Raw genomic sequence first — 18,958 nt, forward strand, 5'->3', positions numbered from 1 at the left:
CAAGAAATCAAATTGTAAATATTTAATAAGAAATAGATACCTGTATTTCTGACCACATGATCCATTCTCATTCAGAGATGTTGACAATTTAAAACTAAAGTGGACTTGTTTTACTGGGGGGGGGGAGAGAGAGAAAAGCAGTGACACTATAATTGATGTTTTCAGAGTTATAAGCAAATTAGCACAACTGATGTAGACTATTTGCTTTCTGCGGCAAAGGATTCAAATGCCACAAATAGTGTGGAACATAAACTAGCAAACTAGGATTAAGATAATCAACTGCTGGTTTTGAATTGCAAATTATCAACGTATTATCCCTGTTCTCATTAGATTGGTAAAACCCATCTGAGAACCTCTTGAGCTTTAAGGACTCATTTGCATTTTTGTGTTATCCTCTGTCAGAAAATTGGCTTCAACTATTTTGCTTTGCTTTTCTGAATGCTGATCTAAGCATGGGAACTCATCTTTCAAAGTGAAATTTAATAAACTGACCTTGGATGATGCCCTACTGCCTAAAATAAGTAAATTATTTTATGCTGCTCTTTGGTAATTGACTTTTCTGTGGAAGGTTCACATTCTGTGTCGTGGATACTGATGCCAGTTTCTTTTCTGTTTGTTAGTACTTTCCAGGACTTTACTTGACAGTGAGTCATCCCATGTCCGCTTGGTGTCAAAGGCCCATAATCCAGGTTCTGATCCAGAGATAATGGAGAATGCCGGGTTGGATCAGGAGGTTCCTCAAACGTTAATGTCAACAAGTCAGAATCGCACGCCTGAGTCTTCAGACTTGGGGAAGTCCGAATCCACTTCAACTTTGAGTAGCAACTCCTCTTCAGATGTGGACAGAATAATCAAAGCTGCTGCCCAGAGTGAGATAAGTCTAGGAAGGACAGCACCCAAAAGTGAAAAGGATGACTATAGCATCTCATCGAAGCCCAACTGGACAGAACATTCTGCAACTGTGATAATAAAGACCCATCCACGGTCTGATGAAATGTAACTGATGTGCAGGAAGTTTCCTGCCTTTGAATCATGGATTGTACATCACTTACTTTTTAAATTGTGATCTGTGTGAGCATGTGCATCTCATATACTTGGGTACTGTATAGGATTGTTTTTTCCGGGTTTATTCTCTTCGGTTGTTACAAGTAGAGGTGGGTTGATAGAAAGCAATCTTTTTATTTTTCTAAAATCTTATAAGTTGTATATTCAAAATTTTGCATAAAGGAGGAATTTACAAAAAAACCCATTAGAGATTGTTCAAATAATTCAACTCCCAATATCACTGTGGGTTTAAAAGTTCTGCTAATCTTTCGATGAGCACTTTTGCAACTTCTGCAAATAATACTCCTTGAAAAATTCCCTCTTGTGGTCCTCTGGAAAGAAAGCTTATCAATCCCAATACACTAGGAATTAGGTGAAGGGACTTGACTATTTTACTGAACGTGAAACAGTGATGCACTCCCGATAGTTCTGTTACATGTCCCATCCTAGATAAGTATGACCCACTGATGTATTTGTAGCATATTGTTACAGCTATAAATGTAGACTTCTGTGAAACGTATACTGTTTGGTTCATGTTGTTTGTTATGCTTCTACTTAACTTGGAGAATGAGCAGTTAAGAATGCTGGCACTCCAGACCTGTCTTTGCCACAATGCCTAAGATTGCCAAGGTGTTTTTCATCTCTTTATTCGCCTGTGCTGTGAAGAGTGGCAGTCGCGGTTTGGCACCTTGTTCATGTGATTCCAGCAGGTTGCTGAGATAATTGGAATTCAAACCAAAATTTCTTTCTCTGTTGGCCCTTTAATTATCTCAAATTTGCAATGTAAAACAATGCAAGATTTGTATTAAGTAATGCATACTACTTAATAAATGCTGGTCAGCTGCCTACTAGGGGCATCAGAACAGGAGAAAAACATCCCTCACCTCTATGCTGTTATACCATTGATTTTGCTTCACTTCTTTCTGTATTGGAAGTCTGTTTGCCTCGTTTAACTACTCTTTCCTAAACCTAGGTCTGTAATTTAAGGTTCTCGAAAGACATGGTCTCAACAGCTTTTTGGGAGTAGATTTCCACTTCCTTTTTCTACTTCTATTATTTTTTATTTAAGCGTCTACGCTGCCTGATTACGCCCGTGTAACCTACTGCCCCGTATGCCCTTGGAAAGTAGGAGGAGGCCGGAGCACCCGGGGAAAGCTCAGGCTGGCACAGCCAGAAGGCATAAACTCCTTACAGACAGCGAGGTGAATCAAACCAGGTTGCCAATGCTGTAAAGCGTTAAGCTAACTGCTATACTAACGTGTTGCCTTGTGTGTAGAGCATGCTGTAATTGCATTAGCAGAAAGAGGAGTCACTCGAGACTTCTTTAAGCAGTCTATTTGAAATGGTAGACTTAACACTTTTTAAAAAAGTAACTGCTTATTTTGGTCGCACTTTAGATTTTCTGTTTCTTAGAGCTGAAGGTTCTGCTAGGTATTCCACAGTTACAGGTGCAGGAGATGCACAAAGGGCTGGCTGTCTGGTATAGTACTTAAAAGATTTCTAGATTCCTGTTCCCTGGCCATTCAGATTCCTTCCCAAGGACCAAGAATCAAATGTCTCAGCAATAACACAACTCTCCCACATCTACCTTTGAATGAAAGCTTTAAATGAACTGTTTAACTTTTAACTGCTGAATTCCTTTGAATTACTGCCAGGTTTCTGTTTGCGTTCTTCTGAGAAGTGCCATGGGGCGTATTATGTTAAAAGCACCATCTGTGCAGAGTGTAGCAATGCATGTTGCAGAATTAGCACGCGGGCGGTTTCACAACCTGTTGTGAAATGCATTCAGCATTGGACGGGTTACGATTTTGTAGCTGGTGATGCCTGAGTTAGTTTCAGTCTACGCCACAAAATCAAATGTAGGTGGGGTTTATGAGAGTTTTATCTCTATTTGGAGAGGTAAATAGGTGCAGGCACAAATCAAACAATTTAATTAGTTGATGGCAGCTATTTAGTATGTAGATTCGGGAATAACTGCTAAACTGTTTCTATGCATGATACTGTATACAAATGCAATTGACTAGGATTCCTAACGCTGAATTCCTAACGCTCCAAGCATAGTAGGGATCATCCTTCAATCACCATCCACTGTTATATAGAAGTTGTGCGTTGGCACAAATTGAATTTTGATAAGATACATAGTGATGTTCAAGCATTAGAAAGTGGTCTGTTATAGCTCTCTCTCAGCAGTTGGGTGAGAATCTTTAATATATAGAACACTTCAGATGAGCTTAACTATAACCATGCCACATCACTCAGTGTTTCCCATTGCAACACTGGATGGTGTAGCCCTTTAAATTGCTTGAATGCTGCATAATATTTTTTTTCAAAATGTTTGTAGACCTTGTGGAATGCCATTGATGGAATTAGAAACAACTTTTATCAACTTTTGAAAATCGTTTTATGTTCAAAGCTGTAATTAGTATTTTGGGATTTTTTTGTAGCTATTCTGTACTGGGAGACTTTGCTATAATTGTATTAATACCTGCTGGAAGCCTTTGTTGAACCTACTGAATATACTTAAGTTTTAAATACAGCTGTATAGTATACTGTTTCCCCAGTTAGTGAGATTTGTGCATGTATGTATATACTAAAAGATATATTTTCAAATGATGTTCTTAGTAAATCTTTTGGGGTATTAAATATCTCTAATTTTGTGCAGTTCATATAATTATCTACTTGCAAAACAAAGCCAACTGTCTTGTGAGTCATGCAAAATTGTTCTGCTTTGAAAACCACACTTCAGTGTTAGTTCTTGATGGTATGGATCACTGTCTACATCGAACTGGCTGTTCTAGTCCACGATAGCTCTAAATTTTATTAACATCAGTTTATGACTTACTGTTAGACACGTGCATTAATAGTAGGCAATTGAATGAGATACAAAAGAGACAGGCATTTCCAAGCAATAGTCTTTACTTGAGTGAGGATGGGAAAGGAGACATAGGGGTTATTTTAAATGGCAACATGAGTCATGAGGTTCATGAAATATTTCCTGATTTAACTTTTTTTTTTGTCCTCCTGCTTGCCCATTCTCAAGTTTATGTGAACAAGAGCAATGATACAAAGGGAAAAGATTTGTGTTTCAGTTAAACAAAGTATTGCTCAGGCTCCATTTGGGCTGCAGTGGAATTTTTTTTTAGGCAAAAGGAGATTTACCCTAGAGTTGTGGTTCCCAACCCTTTTTATATCATGAACCAATACCATTATGCAGTGGGTCTGGGAATCCCTGCTCTGAAGTGCTGGAAAGCAGATTCAAAATGGTACAAGACTGAAGAAGATTAGGAAGATTAGCAATGTACACTAGGCTTGTACAGTAATTGTACAAATTAGGTTTTTAAAATTTTTGCCTTAATGCTGTTGACTCCTTGGGTGCATGTTCAATATACAAACTATTTTAAGCAATGACATTGCACTTTGCCCAACCATGTACATTTGTGAAATTTCACATAACTTTCCAAAAAATATTACTTTTGTACATGGAATAATATCTTGAATCTGCACTTAAGCAGTATTATGATGAGGTCTTTAAGTTAAAAGGATTTAAGAAAAAGATACAATTTCCTTTCCAGTGGGAGTTTCTGAATTAAGATCCAGATCTTGACATACAGAATAAGTTTCTAGATCTTAATATAATAGCTAAGCAATAGCGGAAACACTTTTTACCATGAAAGGGTAATAAAAATACCAATGTCTGCCCCAGAAGATTTTGAATACAAAGTCAATTGAAACGCTCCTGTCTAAGAAAGGTATCAAAGATGATGGATCAGATGGAAGGTAAATGGAGTACAGCAGGTCAGTGATGATGCCACAGGCTTGAAGGGTTGAGGCTTCTACTCTGCTTCATTTAGATAAACTGTAGTAGGGAAATCGACATTTTGGGTGCTTTCTATGTTGTTGAGCCTCTCAATTTGACAGCAGACCTGTTTTTCCCTATTTTCCCATCCAAAGTGGCAACCAGAGAGCTGAGATGCAGAGATGTGCAATAACCCTATTCTTAAAGGATGAATTTTGACAATATATATTAGCAGCTAGTTCAACTGTGAAACACATTACAGATTTCTCAGTAATGTGCGTGCCGCAGATCAATTCCGCTGCTGTCTGTAAGGAGATTGCACATTCTCCTCTTTAACACATGGATGCTCCAGTTTCCTCACACATTCCATGGATGTATGGGTCATTAGGTTAATTGGCCACATGGGTGTAATTGGACAGCGTGGCATCGTTGGATCAGAAGGACCCGTTTCCATGCTAGACCTCTAAATAAAAAATAATTGGATATGTTCAGAAGCAAGAATGCTGGCTAACTTTACTCCCTCTATGCTGTCAATGCTCAAGTTATATGTTTGCAGCTTGTAAAGCAAAACATACAGTTTATTTTCTGAATGTTGATCACAGTTACGAGATTTGCTCCATTAGGTTTTCAAACCACCATTTGTTTCTGAATGGTGCTCAGTCCCAGTGCATCCTGGGTAAGGTGACCAAAAGTGTGACCAAATTGATATTTATATCCTGGAAATAAAATCACATCAGGATTAGAATTTATATACACATTTATTTAATCCAGCAAAGCATTTCTGGTAATGATATCGGTTTATTATTGTCACATATACTAAGTTATCGTGAAAAGCTTGCCTTGCATACTGTTCATACAGATTAAATCATTACACAGTGCAGAATAAGGTAAAAAAATGCAGAAAGCATAAAGTCTACTGAAAAATTGCTGTGCAGATAAACAAAGTGCAAGATCATAACAAGCTAGATTGTGAAGCCAAGAGTCCACCTTATCATACAAGAAGTCCATTCAAGCGTCTAATAACAGTGGGATAGAAGCTGTCCTTGAACCTGGTAGTTTTAGGCTTTTGTATCTTCTGTCTGATAGGAGAGGGGAGAAGAAAGGATGCCTGGGTGTATGGGGTCTTTGATATGCTGGTTGCTTTACTGAGGCAGTGAAAAGTATAGACAGAATCCATTTCTGGTTTCCATGATGTGTTGAGCTGCGTCCACAACTCTCCATAGTTTATTGTGGTCATGTGCAGAGCAATTGCCATACAATACCAGGCCTTTATGCATTGAGACAGAATGCTTTCTGTGGTGCATTGATTAAAAGTTGGCAAGGATCAACAATTTCATTTCAGGGATGGATTAAGCAGTTCAACCAAAAAGTCGGTGATTATCTGTAATAAACAACTTCACGGTATGGACAACAATAATACTTGTAATGCTCTAGGTTTGTAATATAGGCAGTTAAACAGATTGAGGAAATCAGAGATACTAGAATGCATTCAAGTGCTGTCCACCACCAAGTTCAAAACATACAAATCCTTAAATGTTGCCACATCTCGAAGTGGATAAAATGATGTAAAGGTAATGCCAGAATTTAGCTAAGCACAAATTTTGCAGTAATGAGTGGAGAGGAAGATAGAGAGTTGTAACCTCTGTTTATATTGGGTTTGGCCACCTATAGGACTTCACTAATCTTTCTCTTTGTTGCACTTAGGCTCCTAATTCTGAATAACCTGAGCAGTGAATTTGGAACAAAGCTGCAGAGGGTTCTTATATCCACACTGACTAGATTGGTCTTCAGCTATATACAAGACAATGTGATTTAATTTAATTAAACAGATGGACATACTTGCTGCCCCCTTGTAAATGTGTTGGTGGAGCCTGGCATCAGTCATTCTCCACTTTATCTTGTTAAGCCTGTGTAGTCTTTATTTGTTTTACCAGAATAATGTAAAATTACACTCTGAGAGTGGTAAGAAAGCAGCCAAAAGCAAAACAAAAGATAGTTGACACATACATTTTGATTGCCATCGCAGTTTTAACAGCACCTACCTGGTACATGGCCTGTATACTGAGGCAGCATTCCAAGTTTTGAGGGATAGATCCCTGGAAATATTTCATTCTGTTTCACAGAGTTTAAGGTAGGTTTTGATTTATTAAGCATTTGGTTGAATTCGATCAAAGCACAGTTTGTGATGGCAGGGTACCCGGAGCCAAGCAGAAATCGGGCACGAGGTACATATCCTTTGTACCCTGTGAAACATGTAATGGACAATTCTGAACCAAATGCAAAAAAAGTATACAACTAGCATATTATCCATCCTTGTCTTATATTCCATGTGTGATGTTCAATTAATGTTGGAAATTAACCTAAAAGTTACACAAACATTTTAACAAATTACCATACAAACAATCATAAATCAGTGAAGAATGCTGCACTTTATCCTGTGAACCTGAACCACTTTTTTCTGTCTGAGACAAGACCACTCTGAGAAACTCCTAGAGTAAAATGAAGCATTTGCAGTCCGTTTATAATCTCTGGTCATACAAAAGTACTCTATTGTTCTAGAATTGTATCTTCTATAGGAATTAATAACACAAAGGGAAATTAAGCAGAAACCACAAGTGTACAAAACACCTTCGTTTTGCTGAAGTTTGAACAGTCAAATAACTGCATCCGTCATTAAGGAGCCTTTCCATCCAGGACATGCCCTCTTCTCATTACTACCATCAGAAAGGTGGTACAGAAATAGAGGGAAGTAAAATGAGAAAGAAAAAGATAAAAGCAGAACACCGGAATTAGGAATAGATGAGTTAAAATGATTGTCCATAAAACAACGAAATCAAAAAATACAACAATTTCTCTGAGGGACTGTGATTATTGACAAAGAAATTGAATATCAGAGAGGAAGTAAAGATACAGGAAGTGGAAAAAAGATAAGTTCTAATATTTATCACATGTAATTCAAAAAATCAAAACATGCACTGAAATATGTGCTTTGCATCAAGGATGTGCTGAGGGCAGCCCACTAGTGTAGCCACAATTGCAGTGCCAAATAGCATGCAGGCAACTTACTAACCCTGAATGTAAATCTGGGAGGAAACCCATGCCATTGTGGGGAGGGTATATAAACTCCTTGCTGACAGCAGCAGGAATTGAACCCAGATCTCACTGTAAAGTGTTATGCCAACTGCTGCGTTACCTTTTGGATATTGTGAGATTTTTGTGTGGAAATTTCAAAGATACTATTGTTATGGTGTCCTCACCCTACACCTAATGAGAGTAGACAGTTCCAAGGAGCTCCAGGATCAATCCTAGGAGTTTCAAGGATGGCATGGTTCATTTCTAGTCTGAACATCAGAGCAGTCTCTACAACATTTCAATATTCACTTGCACCCTAGGCATTACATAAGGCAATATCAACACAATATGTAATTTTATTCTCATTACAAAAGAAAAATGTTGAACCTTTCATACTCACCAGACATAAAACGTTTATCAGGGTCTTCATTTTCCATTAAGTACGGAGAGGTCAGTACTTTATGAGAACATGATGAATCATAAAGTATGGGATTGCTGGTAATTGTAGTAAAAGGTGTTCTATACTTGACTGTTCGAAGCTTAAAAAAGCAGAAAATGTTAGTTCTGTTACAGGTCCCAACAGGGGAACGCTAAGAAAGAAAATCATAAATGCAAGAGATCCTGCAGGTGCTGAAAATCCAGAGCAACACACACATACGAAATGCTAGAGGAGCTGAGCAGGTCACACAGCATTTATGGTATTGAATAAACAGTCAGCATTTTTGACTGAAACCTTTCATCAGGACTCTTAATGAAGGGTCTTGGCCTGAAATGTTGACTATATGTGCTACCATAGATGCTACCTGACCTGCTGAGTTCCTCCAGCATTTTGTATGTATTACTCAACAAGAAAGAACTGCTTCAATGTTTTTAAGGAAAATGAAGTGCCAGTGCCTGACCACAGTCATCAACTGGGTTTAGTGAAAATCAGAGAAACTTTGCTTTAGGAGTTTACTAAATTTAAGGAAAAATCCTGTGAAATACAAGTAGAAACACTTTCCATTACTTAGCAAGCTTTGAATGCATAATCTAGAAATGATTCAATTTTTAGAATTACTTCAAGGGATAAAGTTCAAAAGAATATTTTAGTGGAGACATAACTGGTGAAGCAAAGCTTGTTAAAAATAGTCAGTATATATTCAGGAAGGGGAAAAATCATGGTTGAGAAACTAGTTGCTGCTTTTATTATGATGTAATGGAATAAGTATTACAAGTAAAACACAGAACAAACTCCAAGGAAAATCAACTAACAATTCAAATAGAACTCTTCTCTGCTCTCAGCCTTGATCTGTTCCACACCCAGTGTTACGGAAGTGAATGTTATACAATATACAGCATTCTCTGGATGCTTTGGGCAATGGTTCCTTTTATATGTTATAATTTAATGGATTAACAAAGGGAAAATAGATAGAAAATTGAATTAAAATTTGGAGTGTGAGATTTATAGTTAATGAATTAATTTAAACTGTTAAAAAGAGGAGTGTGATAGAGGCCAGGTACAGGTTTTGATGACAAACTCTGTCATCTTCATCAAGGATGATACCTAGGCACATCTGGTCCACTGGTACCTATAACCCCGTTGTCCATCCCTCTTGATTAGTTAGTCCACAACCAATCGGGTTTCTGCTGTCCACCTTGCTTACAATCAAATTCCAGTTCTTACTTAGAGCAAGACCGTCATCTTTGTTAAAATTCTTTTCCTCTAGTTTTGTTTCAGTGGCCTCCTTTACCACGCGGTCCCAAAAATAAAGTGGGACATAAAAAATAAAATGCAACATGGTTTTACTATGTCATGTAATGATCCAAACTGTAACATCTTAATTAATAAAAGATGAGGTGTTCATCAGGAAATGCATGTTAGATGGGTGAGCTGTAAGTGAAATGTGAGAATATGTACCTCCGTGAGACTGACATAAAAGCAGATTTTGGCCAGTGTTAACTCAGTGCAGACAATAAGTTAAAACCTCTGATGGCAGTTAGTGCCTGAGATCAGGTAAGCTAATTAGAATTGTGCTTCCTCTGAATCAGTCCATCATGGGTGTAGCCCTCCCAACCATTGAGCACACCGACATGAAAAGTTGTCACAAGGAAGCAGCATCCATCATCAGCGACCCTCACCACCCAGAAGATGCTCTCTTCTTGCTGTTGCCATAAGGTACAGGAGCCTCAGGACTCCCACCGCCAAGTGCAGGAACAGTGTGGAGACCAGGTCGTTGGGTGTATTTAAGGCAGAGATTGATAGGTTGTTGATTGGACACGGCATCAAAGGTTATGGGGAAAAGGCTGGGAAGCGGGGTTGAGGAGGAGAAAAAAAAAGGATCAGCCATTGATTGAATAACAGAGCCTGTTATGAAATGGCCTAATTTCTGCTCCTATGTCTTATACATGTAATTATTACCCTCAATCATCAAGTTCTTGAACCAGAGGGGATAACTTCACTCAACTTCACTTGACCCATCATTGAAATGTTCCCACAACCAATAGATTTACTTTCAACAACTCTTGATCTCACGTTCTCAATATTCATTGCTTATTTATTTATTTTTATTATTTCTTCTTTTGTATTTTCATAGTTTGTTGTCTTCTGCCTAGTTAGGTGGTTCTTCATTGATTCTGTTATGGTTACTAATCTATAGATTTACTGAGTATGCCCAGAAGAAAATGAATTTGTATATATATATAGTGACATATATGTACTTTGATAATAAATGTACTTTGAACATTGAAGGTTAAACCTCACTGATTGGCATGGCAATATACTGTTGATTGACACATTAAGACCAAGGGAATGCAGCATTTTTGGAGATAATTTAACATCCCATCCAACAACTGAGACCCTGCCACTTGATTATCTGTTTGGTGGACCAGTTCGAAGGAGAAAAAAAAAATCATCAATGGAACCAAGAAATTATACAGAAGCTCACTGAAGTTGAATTTTCCAAATACTATGACTCTTTCACCTTACTTGAGAGTACAGGAAACAATGTGCAGAACTAGACCACCTGGTCCCTATGTTATGTTTGTTCTTAATAATGACAAACTTGTGTGGGTAAAAACGCTAGCACGTATTTATTTACACGACACTCCCGTCATGGCTTCAGCTCGAACTAAACACGTGTGACCAGCTCACCGATATCACTTGCAGTTCTGGGGGAACTGCCTGCATTGCACACTGGGAAATGAAGTTTTTTTTAAAATTATGTACACACATAATAACACACCCTCCATTCAAAGTGATCATGGCTCTTCTTGCTCTTTCCTAAGCACAGTTCACACACAAACCAAAAGGAATGGTCTGCAATGCAGAAGCAGCATGCATTGTGGGAGAAGGGATGGAAAGGAGAAAGTGGAAACGTGTTTAAGTATAGGAACAATGGTTAAAAAAAATAGTAACAGCTGCACTCTGTTCAATTAGATAGAGATGAGAATAGCTTTCATTACTCTCTTCTCCTGCTCAGTCATCCCTGCAGTTTTTCCCGTCTGCAATGCATTAATCAGTTCCATTTCTTGTTTCTTTGATGCAGCTTTAAGCTGTTCCCTTTCAAACTCTGCAACTGCATCCGTGCAGGTTTCAGTGAAGGTTTTTGAAAAATACCCTTTACTTCTGGGAATAAAACCTGTTATTAAATGCAGAAGAGAAGAATATTAATTGAAGTCCAATACAAGTTATAATTGTGTATGATTAGAACAAATAGATGAACAAATAGGAAACAATATAATTATGTTATATAATCACAAGATGGAGTTATTAGCAACATCTCCTAATTTTCATTCTGAACAGTGATTTGTAAATTTGTCTTCCCTTATTTTAACTACAATTTCTTCTCTTCAATTTTTATGATGAACATTACATGAACAGTAGGAAGGGGTAAATATTTTTAGGGGGCTGATTCCAGACCGAAAGTGAACTGATGCTAAACTCTAACATCATTTTTTGACCTGGACAACACTCTTCATCCAAAAGGAGGGTAGGTTTCCTCTGGGTAACTGGATGGTGCGGGTTTGTTGGGCCGGGAGGGCCTGTTTCTGTGCTGTAGTGCAGGGCGGATGAAAGGTCTCAGCCCAAAACTTCGTCTGTTTACTCTTTCCCATAGATGCTGCCTGGCCTGCTGAGTTCCTCCAGAATTTTGTGTGTGTTACAGTGGTGATATCTAGTAGTCAGGTTGGTCTTAGCAGGATTGGGGAGTGGTGACACAGTAGCATGGCAGTTCGTTTTAACACTATTACAATGCCATGGTCCCGGGTTCAAAAATAAAATAAAGAAAGCAAATTAAGGATAAATTGGACTATAAAACATATGAGAGGAAGTTATCCAGCCTTTTTTCACAGTCCACTGTCTATGAGGAGTTCGTACATTCGTCCACTGACTGCGTGGGTTTCTTCCTGGTGCTCCAGTTTCCTCCCACATTCCAAAGACATAGGAGTCAGTAGATTAATTAGTCACATGAATGCAACTGGGCAGCACAGACCATGTTGTATATCTAAAAAAAAAGATGGAAGAGCCTAAGGCAGCGAAGACCCAGACTTTCCTCGTGGAACCAGAGGAGGGGAATGGATCAAAGTTAGAATAAACTAATGGCTGGCAAAGATTCTCTGAAAAGCAGCTCAGGTCTTTTTTATTTAATAATTCAACAACAATGTAAAACACAGTCAAGTATCGCTGAAATGATTGACAGCCAAGATTTAGTCTACAATAGCATAAATAAGTTTAACTAGGTAAATAAATGGAAGCCCAGATGCAAACCCTGCCTGGAGTTAACATTTAAGGGCTGTTAGATTTTGCAGTTATCCCTATCATCCTGCATTTGGTCTGTGAAAAAAGGCTGGATAACTTCCTCTCATATGTTTTATAGTCCAATTTATCCTCAATTTGCTTTCTTTATTTTATTTTTAAAATCCACTAGTGGAAGTGGTAGATGTGCGCTTGATTTCAACTTTTCAGAGAAGTTTGGATAAGGACATGGATGGGAGGGAGCGGAGGGCTATGGTCCAGGTGCAGGACAGTGGGACAAGGTAGAATAATAGTTTACCATTGACTAGGTATATCTCTAAATAGAGCCACAGAGTCAGGGAGCACTACAGCACAGAAACAGGCCTTTCTGGCCCAACAAGCTCGCACCATCCAATTACACTCATGTGATCAATCAACCTCCTAACCTTTACATCTTTAGAAAGTGGTTGAAAACTGGATCACCCAGAGGAAACCTACGTAGTCATGCGGAGAATGTACGAACTCCTTACAGAGAGTGGTGGAACTGAACCCAGGTTGCTAATGCAGTAATAGTGTTACGCTAACAGCTATGTTCTAGGAACATGACTAACTCACTTAACTTTCTTGCAACACATCCTATTTTCCAACACATTTCTCTTACTGTTAATTATTGATTTGCCTAAACAATAAGCTACTTAATATAACCTTTGCTAGGCAACTAACCTGTGTATCCAGAAATCACTGAGTCGGTCAGTTTTTGTGCCTTCCTGCTGGCTTTATAACTTTGAAGTAGATTTTGATTTTGCTTGGTTTCCATGTTATAGTTGGTTTCTCTATACAGGTTTGGCTGGAGAAGCAATTGCCCAGAATGTCTTAGTGCAGGATTTGTGAGTAGTTTAGATGTTAACTTGCCATAGCTTTGTCCGAGATGGTACTTGTACTGAGGACAATAACCAGCATATCTAAAACAATATCACACAACAAAGTATGTTTTTTTCTGGTAGAAGATAAAACAATCATTTAAATTAAAATGCCATCTCTGCAAATCCTATTTGCCTGTATTTGTCCTTTTTCCCTCTAAGTTTAGAAGGATTCCAACCTTTTTTATGCCTTGGACCAATACCATTAAGCAAATGGCCCGTGGACTCCAGGCTGGGAATGCCTATTCTAAACCTTTCCTATCCATGCATCTGTCCAAATATATTTTAAACATAATTGCACCCGCCTCGACCATTTCCTCAGACTGATTGTTCCATATACCCACAACCCTCAGATCCTTTTAAATCTTCCGCCTTTCAGCATAAATTATCCTAGACTCCCCTATTCTGAGGAAAAATAACGTGTCTTTTTACCTTTTCTATGCTTCTCAGAATTTTATAAACCTCTATAAGGTTGTTGTCGCAGTGCGCTCTGGCAAAAGACCAAACCCAGATACGGAGGAACAACAGACTCCCATGTAGAGACAGAAACCAGAGTTAGCACATAGGAATTCCAACAGAACATCAGTGGCTCTACTGAGCGACACCACGAGATGAAACATTCTCAAAACAAGGTCCCGCAATTAGCACTAATCAGGCATCCACTTAAATAATTCAAGCAACATGGAATCATCAAAATAAACTTACATGCTTAAACAGAAAGCAGCAGGAGAACGGCATTGCAAAGAGTGAGTCAATCGAGAAAAACACAAGGAACTCTAAATGATTAACGAACAATAAACCAATTCAGGTGCTCTAAAAAATTGTGGAACCCACACAAGCCTGAGGAACTCATCAGAATTGTCCCTTAGCCTCCTTCCCAGGGAAACCAGTCCCCGCCTATTCAATCTCTCTCCTAACTTTATCCCTCCAGAATAAGCAACATTGCCATGAATCATTTCTTCATTGTCCCTAGATTAATCTCATCTTTCCTATAAATATTTACATAGAGAGCATAGAACAGTACAGCAAAGAAACTGGCCCTTTAACCCATGATGCCAAATTAAACAAATTCCATCTGTCTATGAATTGTCAAAATTCCTAGTTGTTCATGCAATTGTTTAAATGTCTCTTAATTGCTTCTAACATATCTGATTCCAAAATCCCCCTGGTCATTCAAGGCAATGATCTGTCTTTGTGTAAAAAGCTTGTGTTGCAAATCTTGTTTTCCTTCTCTCACCTTAACTCAATGCCTTCTATCCTAGGAGAAAAGCACCTTTTACCCCATCCTTACTTCTTATAATTTTATATCAATCAGGTCATCCCTCTGCCTCTGGTGCTCCAGAGAAAACAATCAAACACTCCTTATAGCTAATACGCTTTTAACCCAGGCAACATCTTGATGAATGTCTTTTGCACCCTCTCCAAAACATTTGCATCCTTCCTGTAAAGCAATGACCTGAACTGCAGAAAATACTTCAAATGTAGCCTGACCAAAGTTTTATAGGGTTGCAACATGACTTCATATCTTTTTTACTCATTGACCCGACTGACAAAGGCAAGTGTTAATATATTTTGAAGTAATACCCATAATCATAAGGGAAGTGTCCCTCTATGGGTTCCAGTTGCTTTCGAATTACATGAAAGAATGAGGTTTTCATCATGCCAAAGGCCACAGAGTGAGAAGGGGAATGAGGAAGGAAGGTCAGAGTCATATCAAAATCATTTGTGACTGGTCGTTCGATACAGTGGCAGGCTGATTGACAAGAAACCAGAAGCAATATAGAGTTCTGGGTAACACACAAAATGCTGGAGGAACTGGGCAAGTCAGACAGAGAATAAATTGTCTACATTTCCAGCACAGACCCTTCACCAGGACTGGAAAGGAAGGGGGCAGAAGGCAGATTAAGGAAGGGGAAGGGGATGCAGTACAAGGCAGCAGGTAATAGGTGAGACCCGGTGAAGGGGGAAGGTGGGTGAATATGGGACAACCTTTCACAAGTTGGGTGTTCTTCAAAAGAGATTTATTTATAAAGTATGGGCATAAATACGGTGGAAAAACCACTTCAAAGACTGACAGGAATTGTTCATCAACAAAACCTGTGTAAACAATCAAGTTGAATGATGTTGATTGGTTAACAACCTTTACAAATCTTTAAAGTTTAAACTACAGTAAAACGAGATAGTGTACAAAAAGTTTTGCACGGTAGAAAATACCACAGGGTGTTTGCAAAATCATTTAAAAAAATTAACAAAAAGAAATTACTTGCAAGAGGTTTGTAGAGAACATTCCGGACGCTTCAAAGCAATGTGTGTTAAAAGCCCTCTAGCGATTAACAGTATTCTGCAGCCGTGTTGCCATAGGAACACAAACACGCTCTCACCTGAGCTACTGGGCACTCGTTTTAAATCAAGTTTGAAGAGGAAGCAAACGTTCATTTTAAGCAAGAAACTAGACAAAATAGCCCTGTGCGTGCGTCCCGAACCCAGGGAATCAGAGGCAGACGCTCGCACGACCCAGAGGACAGGTTCCACTCGCTCACTCACTCACCCGGGGATGTAGTGAGGGTCCGGGGTCATCAGGGTCGGGCTGATCTTTGGTGGGTACAGGTTTGCCATCATCAACACACACAAGCTGGCCTCTGCAAGACAGAGATACCCTTCGGCGGCTGTTATCGGACCGGGGGGTGGGGTGGAGGCTCAAGCTGATAATAAGGGCGGGGAGGACAATTCGGGAGTTAAGGACTTCCCCCAGGACATCCCACATGGCGCCGGGCCACAATACGGAAGGGGGCCATAGCAAGATGGAGAAAGTTTTGCTCAGTAGCAAGACACCCCAAATGACTAAACATTCTTAAAACACAACTTGGGGGGGAAAAAATCACTGCCAATCAGTGTTCCTCAGAGATGTAGGAGGAGAAAACCAGATGAAGGGACTCAATCCAAAATATCAACTACCCATTTCCCTCTATAGAGGCTGCCTGATCTGCCAAGTTCCTATAGCAGTTATTTAGTCATCCAGATTCCAGTATCTAACTGCAACTATGACATTGACCTGGCCCTATTTCTCACATTGCCCTTGCAACTGGCTCCCATTGGCTGGAGGTGTCATAGCCATTCACATCATCATGAAGTTTTTGCCAAAGTCTCCAAGTGTCACATAATCAGAGACGTTTGGAAACAGTAGAAATGTGTTTACATAATTAAGACTATAATGTGATATGTTCCAAAAAGAGAGTATGTTAAATTTAAAAAATATTAATTGAGATACAGTCCGGAATAGGGCCTTCCAGCCCTTTGATCCACACCTTCCAGCAATACCCCAACTTCATCCTAGACTAATCAAGGGACAATTTATGAGGGGTGATTGATAAGTTCGTGGCCTAAGGTAGAAGGAGTCAATTTTAGAAAACCTAGCACATTTATTTTTCAACATAGTCCCCTCCTACATTTACATGCTTAGTCCAGCGGTTGTGGACCTTGGGTCTCCAGAAAGTGTCCACAGCATGGCTGATTGATAAGTTTGTGGCCTAAGGTAGAAGGAGATGAGTTATACAGCTCTCGTTACATGCTAATGCAGGTCAGCTCTTTGAGTGATTATACAGAATGTTTGAAGTTAATAACTCCTCCTTCTACCTTAGGCCATGAACTTATCAATCACCCCTCGTATAATGACCAATTGACCTACCAGCTGGTAGGAAACTGGAGCACCCAGAAGAAACCCTTTCAGTCATGGGGAGCATGTACAAACTCCTTACTTGCAGCAGTGGAAAATACTGAGTTACGTGATTTGAAACTATCTCAGTGGATTTATTTGTGACAGTCACAAAAAATGATTAAAATTGTTGGCAATCTAGCTATATGAGGAAAAGGTTTGGATGGATCTCTAACTTTGGGAGGTTAACTTTTTTGATCTGAACAGTATTCACATGAAGCCAATTGCCTATGTCCCTGGCTGTTCTCCTCCATAAACAAAATGGTTGGCACTAACACCTCTATCACTTGACTTTTATATCCATGGAACATTGGTTTCATGTCTGCTAACTCACCTAGTGACTTGTAGTTCAGCAGTAAATACTCTCCCCCACTACTGCCTGTGAAGTGTTTGAAAAAATTCTGCCATTGGATATAAAATGCAAACCAACTTTCCTCATGTAGTACCTAGCTTCATGAAATCTGAATAAGCTAAAATAGGTTTTTAGAGTGTACAGGAAAACTGATAAAATGATGAAATTAAATTCTCTGATTTGGAAAGAAGACACATGTTTAGAATAAAAAAGATAAGAATTTGGACCAATTTTTTTTCATTTAAAAAAAGTAACCGATGTCTAGAAGTGTCTGTAATGAAGTGTAATCTACACCAAGTGACTTCTTTATTAGATACTTCCTGTATCTAAGGAAATGGCTACTGAGTGCATGGTCATGGTCTCCTGCTGCTGCAACCAATCCACTTCAAAGTTCAACATGCTGTAAATTCAGAGATGTTCTTCTGCACACCATTGTTGGAAAGCATAATTATTACAGTTAGTGTTGCCTTTCTGTCAACTTGAACCAATCTGACCATTCTCCTCAGACATCTCTCATTAACAAGACCTCTTCATCGATAGAAATGCTGCTCACTGGATTTTTTTTTGTTTTTCGCACCATTCTCTGGAAACTCTAGAAACTGTTGTGTGTGAAAATCCCAGCGGATCAGCAGTTTCAGTTTCAGTTTTCAGATACTCAAACCAACCCATCTGGCACCAACAATTATTCCACAGTTAAAGTCTCTTAGATCATATTGCACTCTGATGTTTGGTCTGAAGAACAATTGAAGCTTTTGACTATGTCTGTGTGCTTTTATGCATTGAGGTGATTGGCTGATTAGATATCAGTATTAATGAGCCGATGTATAGATGTTCCTGACAAAGTGGCCATTGAATGGGTGTTAGTCTGAATGGATGAAATAACAATAGTTATTCACTGTTTTTATCTTTTCATTACTAAGAACGTAGTCTGATCTGTTTGTTTAATGACCAAAGTAGTAACCCATCTTTGTCAATATTAAAATCCACTTATCACAGTGTTAACAATTCTTTCTAACCCATCATCCCAAAATGGCTTTCCAACCCATCATCTTAGGCTACGTTCACTAGACTGGATAATTTTGAAAATGCCGGTTTCGTGTGAAAAAGGACAGGCATCCACACCAAGCGTTTTTGAAAATACCTCCATCTACATTAAAATGGGTATTTGGGCGAATCTCCTCCTACTGGGCATGCGCAGGACACACCTACAGAAAACAAGCAACATGTTTGGTGTCGAATCTCGCAGTGAAAGTGTGCATTTGTGCACTTACAGACTAGAGAAACTTAAAAGGAAATTGCTAAACGATGGACAGCTGTTGGCTCTCGTGCAGGAGGACTTAAAACTAAAAAA

At 38.9% G+C, this 18,958-nt stretch overlaps 2 protein-coding genes across 7 annotated transcripts in view; one reads left to right on the forward strand and one right to left on the reverse strand.

Moving 5' to 3' along the window:
- creb3l3l (cAMP responsive element binding protein 3-like 3 like) overlaps positions 1 to 3,600 on the forward strand; it is a 27,987-nt gene extending 24,387 nt beyond the window's left edge. For all 6 annotated transcript variants that reach the window (XM_059989561.1, XM_059989556.1, XM_059989558.1 and 3 more), the window contains exon 10: positions 621 to 3,600. In XM_059989561.1, coding sequence (XP_059845544.1) covers positions 621 to 1,000 — 380 coding nt within the window. In that variant the 3' untranslated portion in view covers positions 1,001 to 3,600. The remainder of the gene's footprint in view (positions 1 to 620) is intronic.
- Positions 3,601 to 4,139: 539 nt separating this feature from the next.
- Positions 4,140 to 16,250, reverse strand: cimip2b (ciliary microtubule inner protein 2B). Its single transcript, XM_059989562.1, has 6 exons — positions 16,092 to 16,250; positions 13,347 to 13,585; positions 11,354 to 11,529; positions 8,313 to 8,451; positions 6,883 to 7,083; positions 4,140 to 5,556 (listed from the first exon to the last, which is right to left on the reverse strand). Exons 1-6 carry the CDS (start codon positions 16,160 to 16,162, stop codon positions 5,468 to 5,470), a joined length of 915 nt encoding a protein of 304 aa, XP_059845545.1. The 5' UTR covers positions 16,163 to 16,250; the 3' UTR covers positions 4,140 to 5,467.
- Positions 16,251 to 18,958: the final 2,708 nt, after the last annotated feature.

Source organism: Hypanus sabinus, chromosome 14 (genome assembly GCF_030144855.1).
Source record: "Hypanus sabinus isolate sHypSab1 chromosome 14, sHypSab1.hap1, whole genome shotgun sequence".
In the NCBI taxonomy this organism is placed as follows: domain Eukaryota; kingdom Metazoa; phylum Chordata; class Chondrichthyes; order Myliobatiformes; family Dasyatidae; genus Hypanus; species Hypanus sabinus.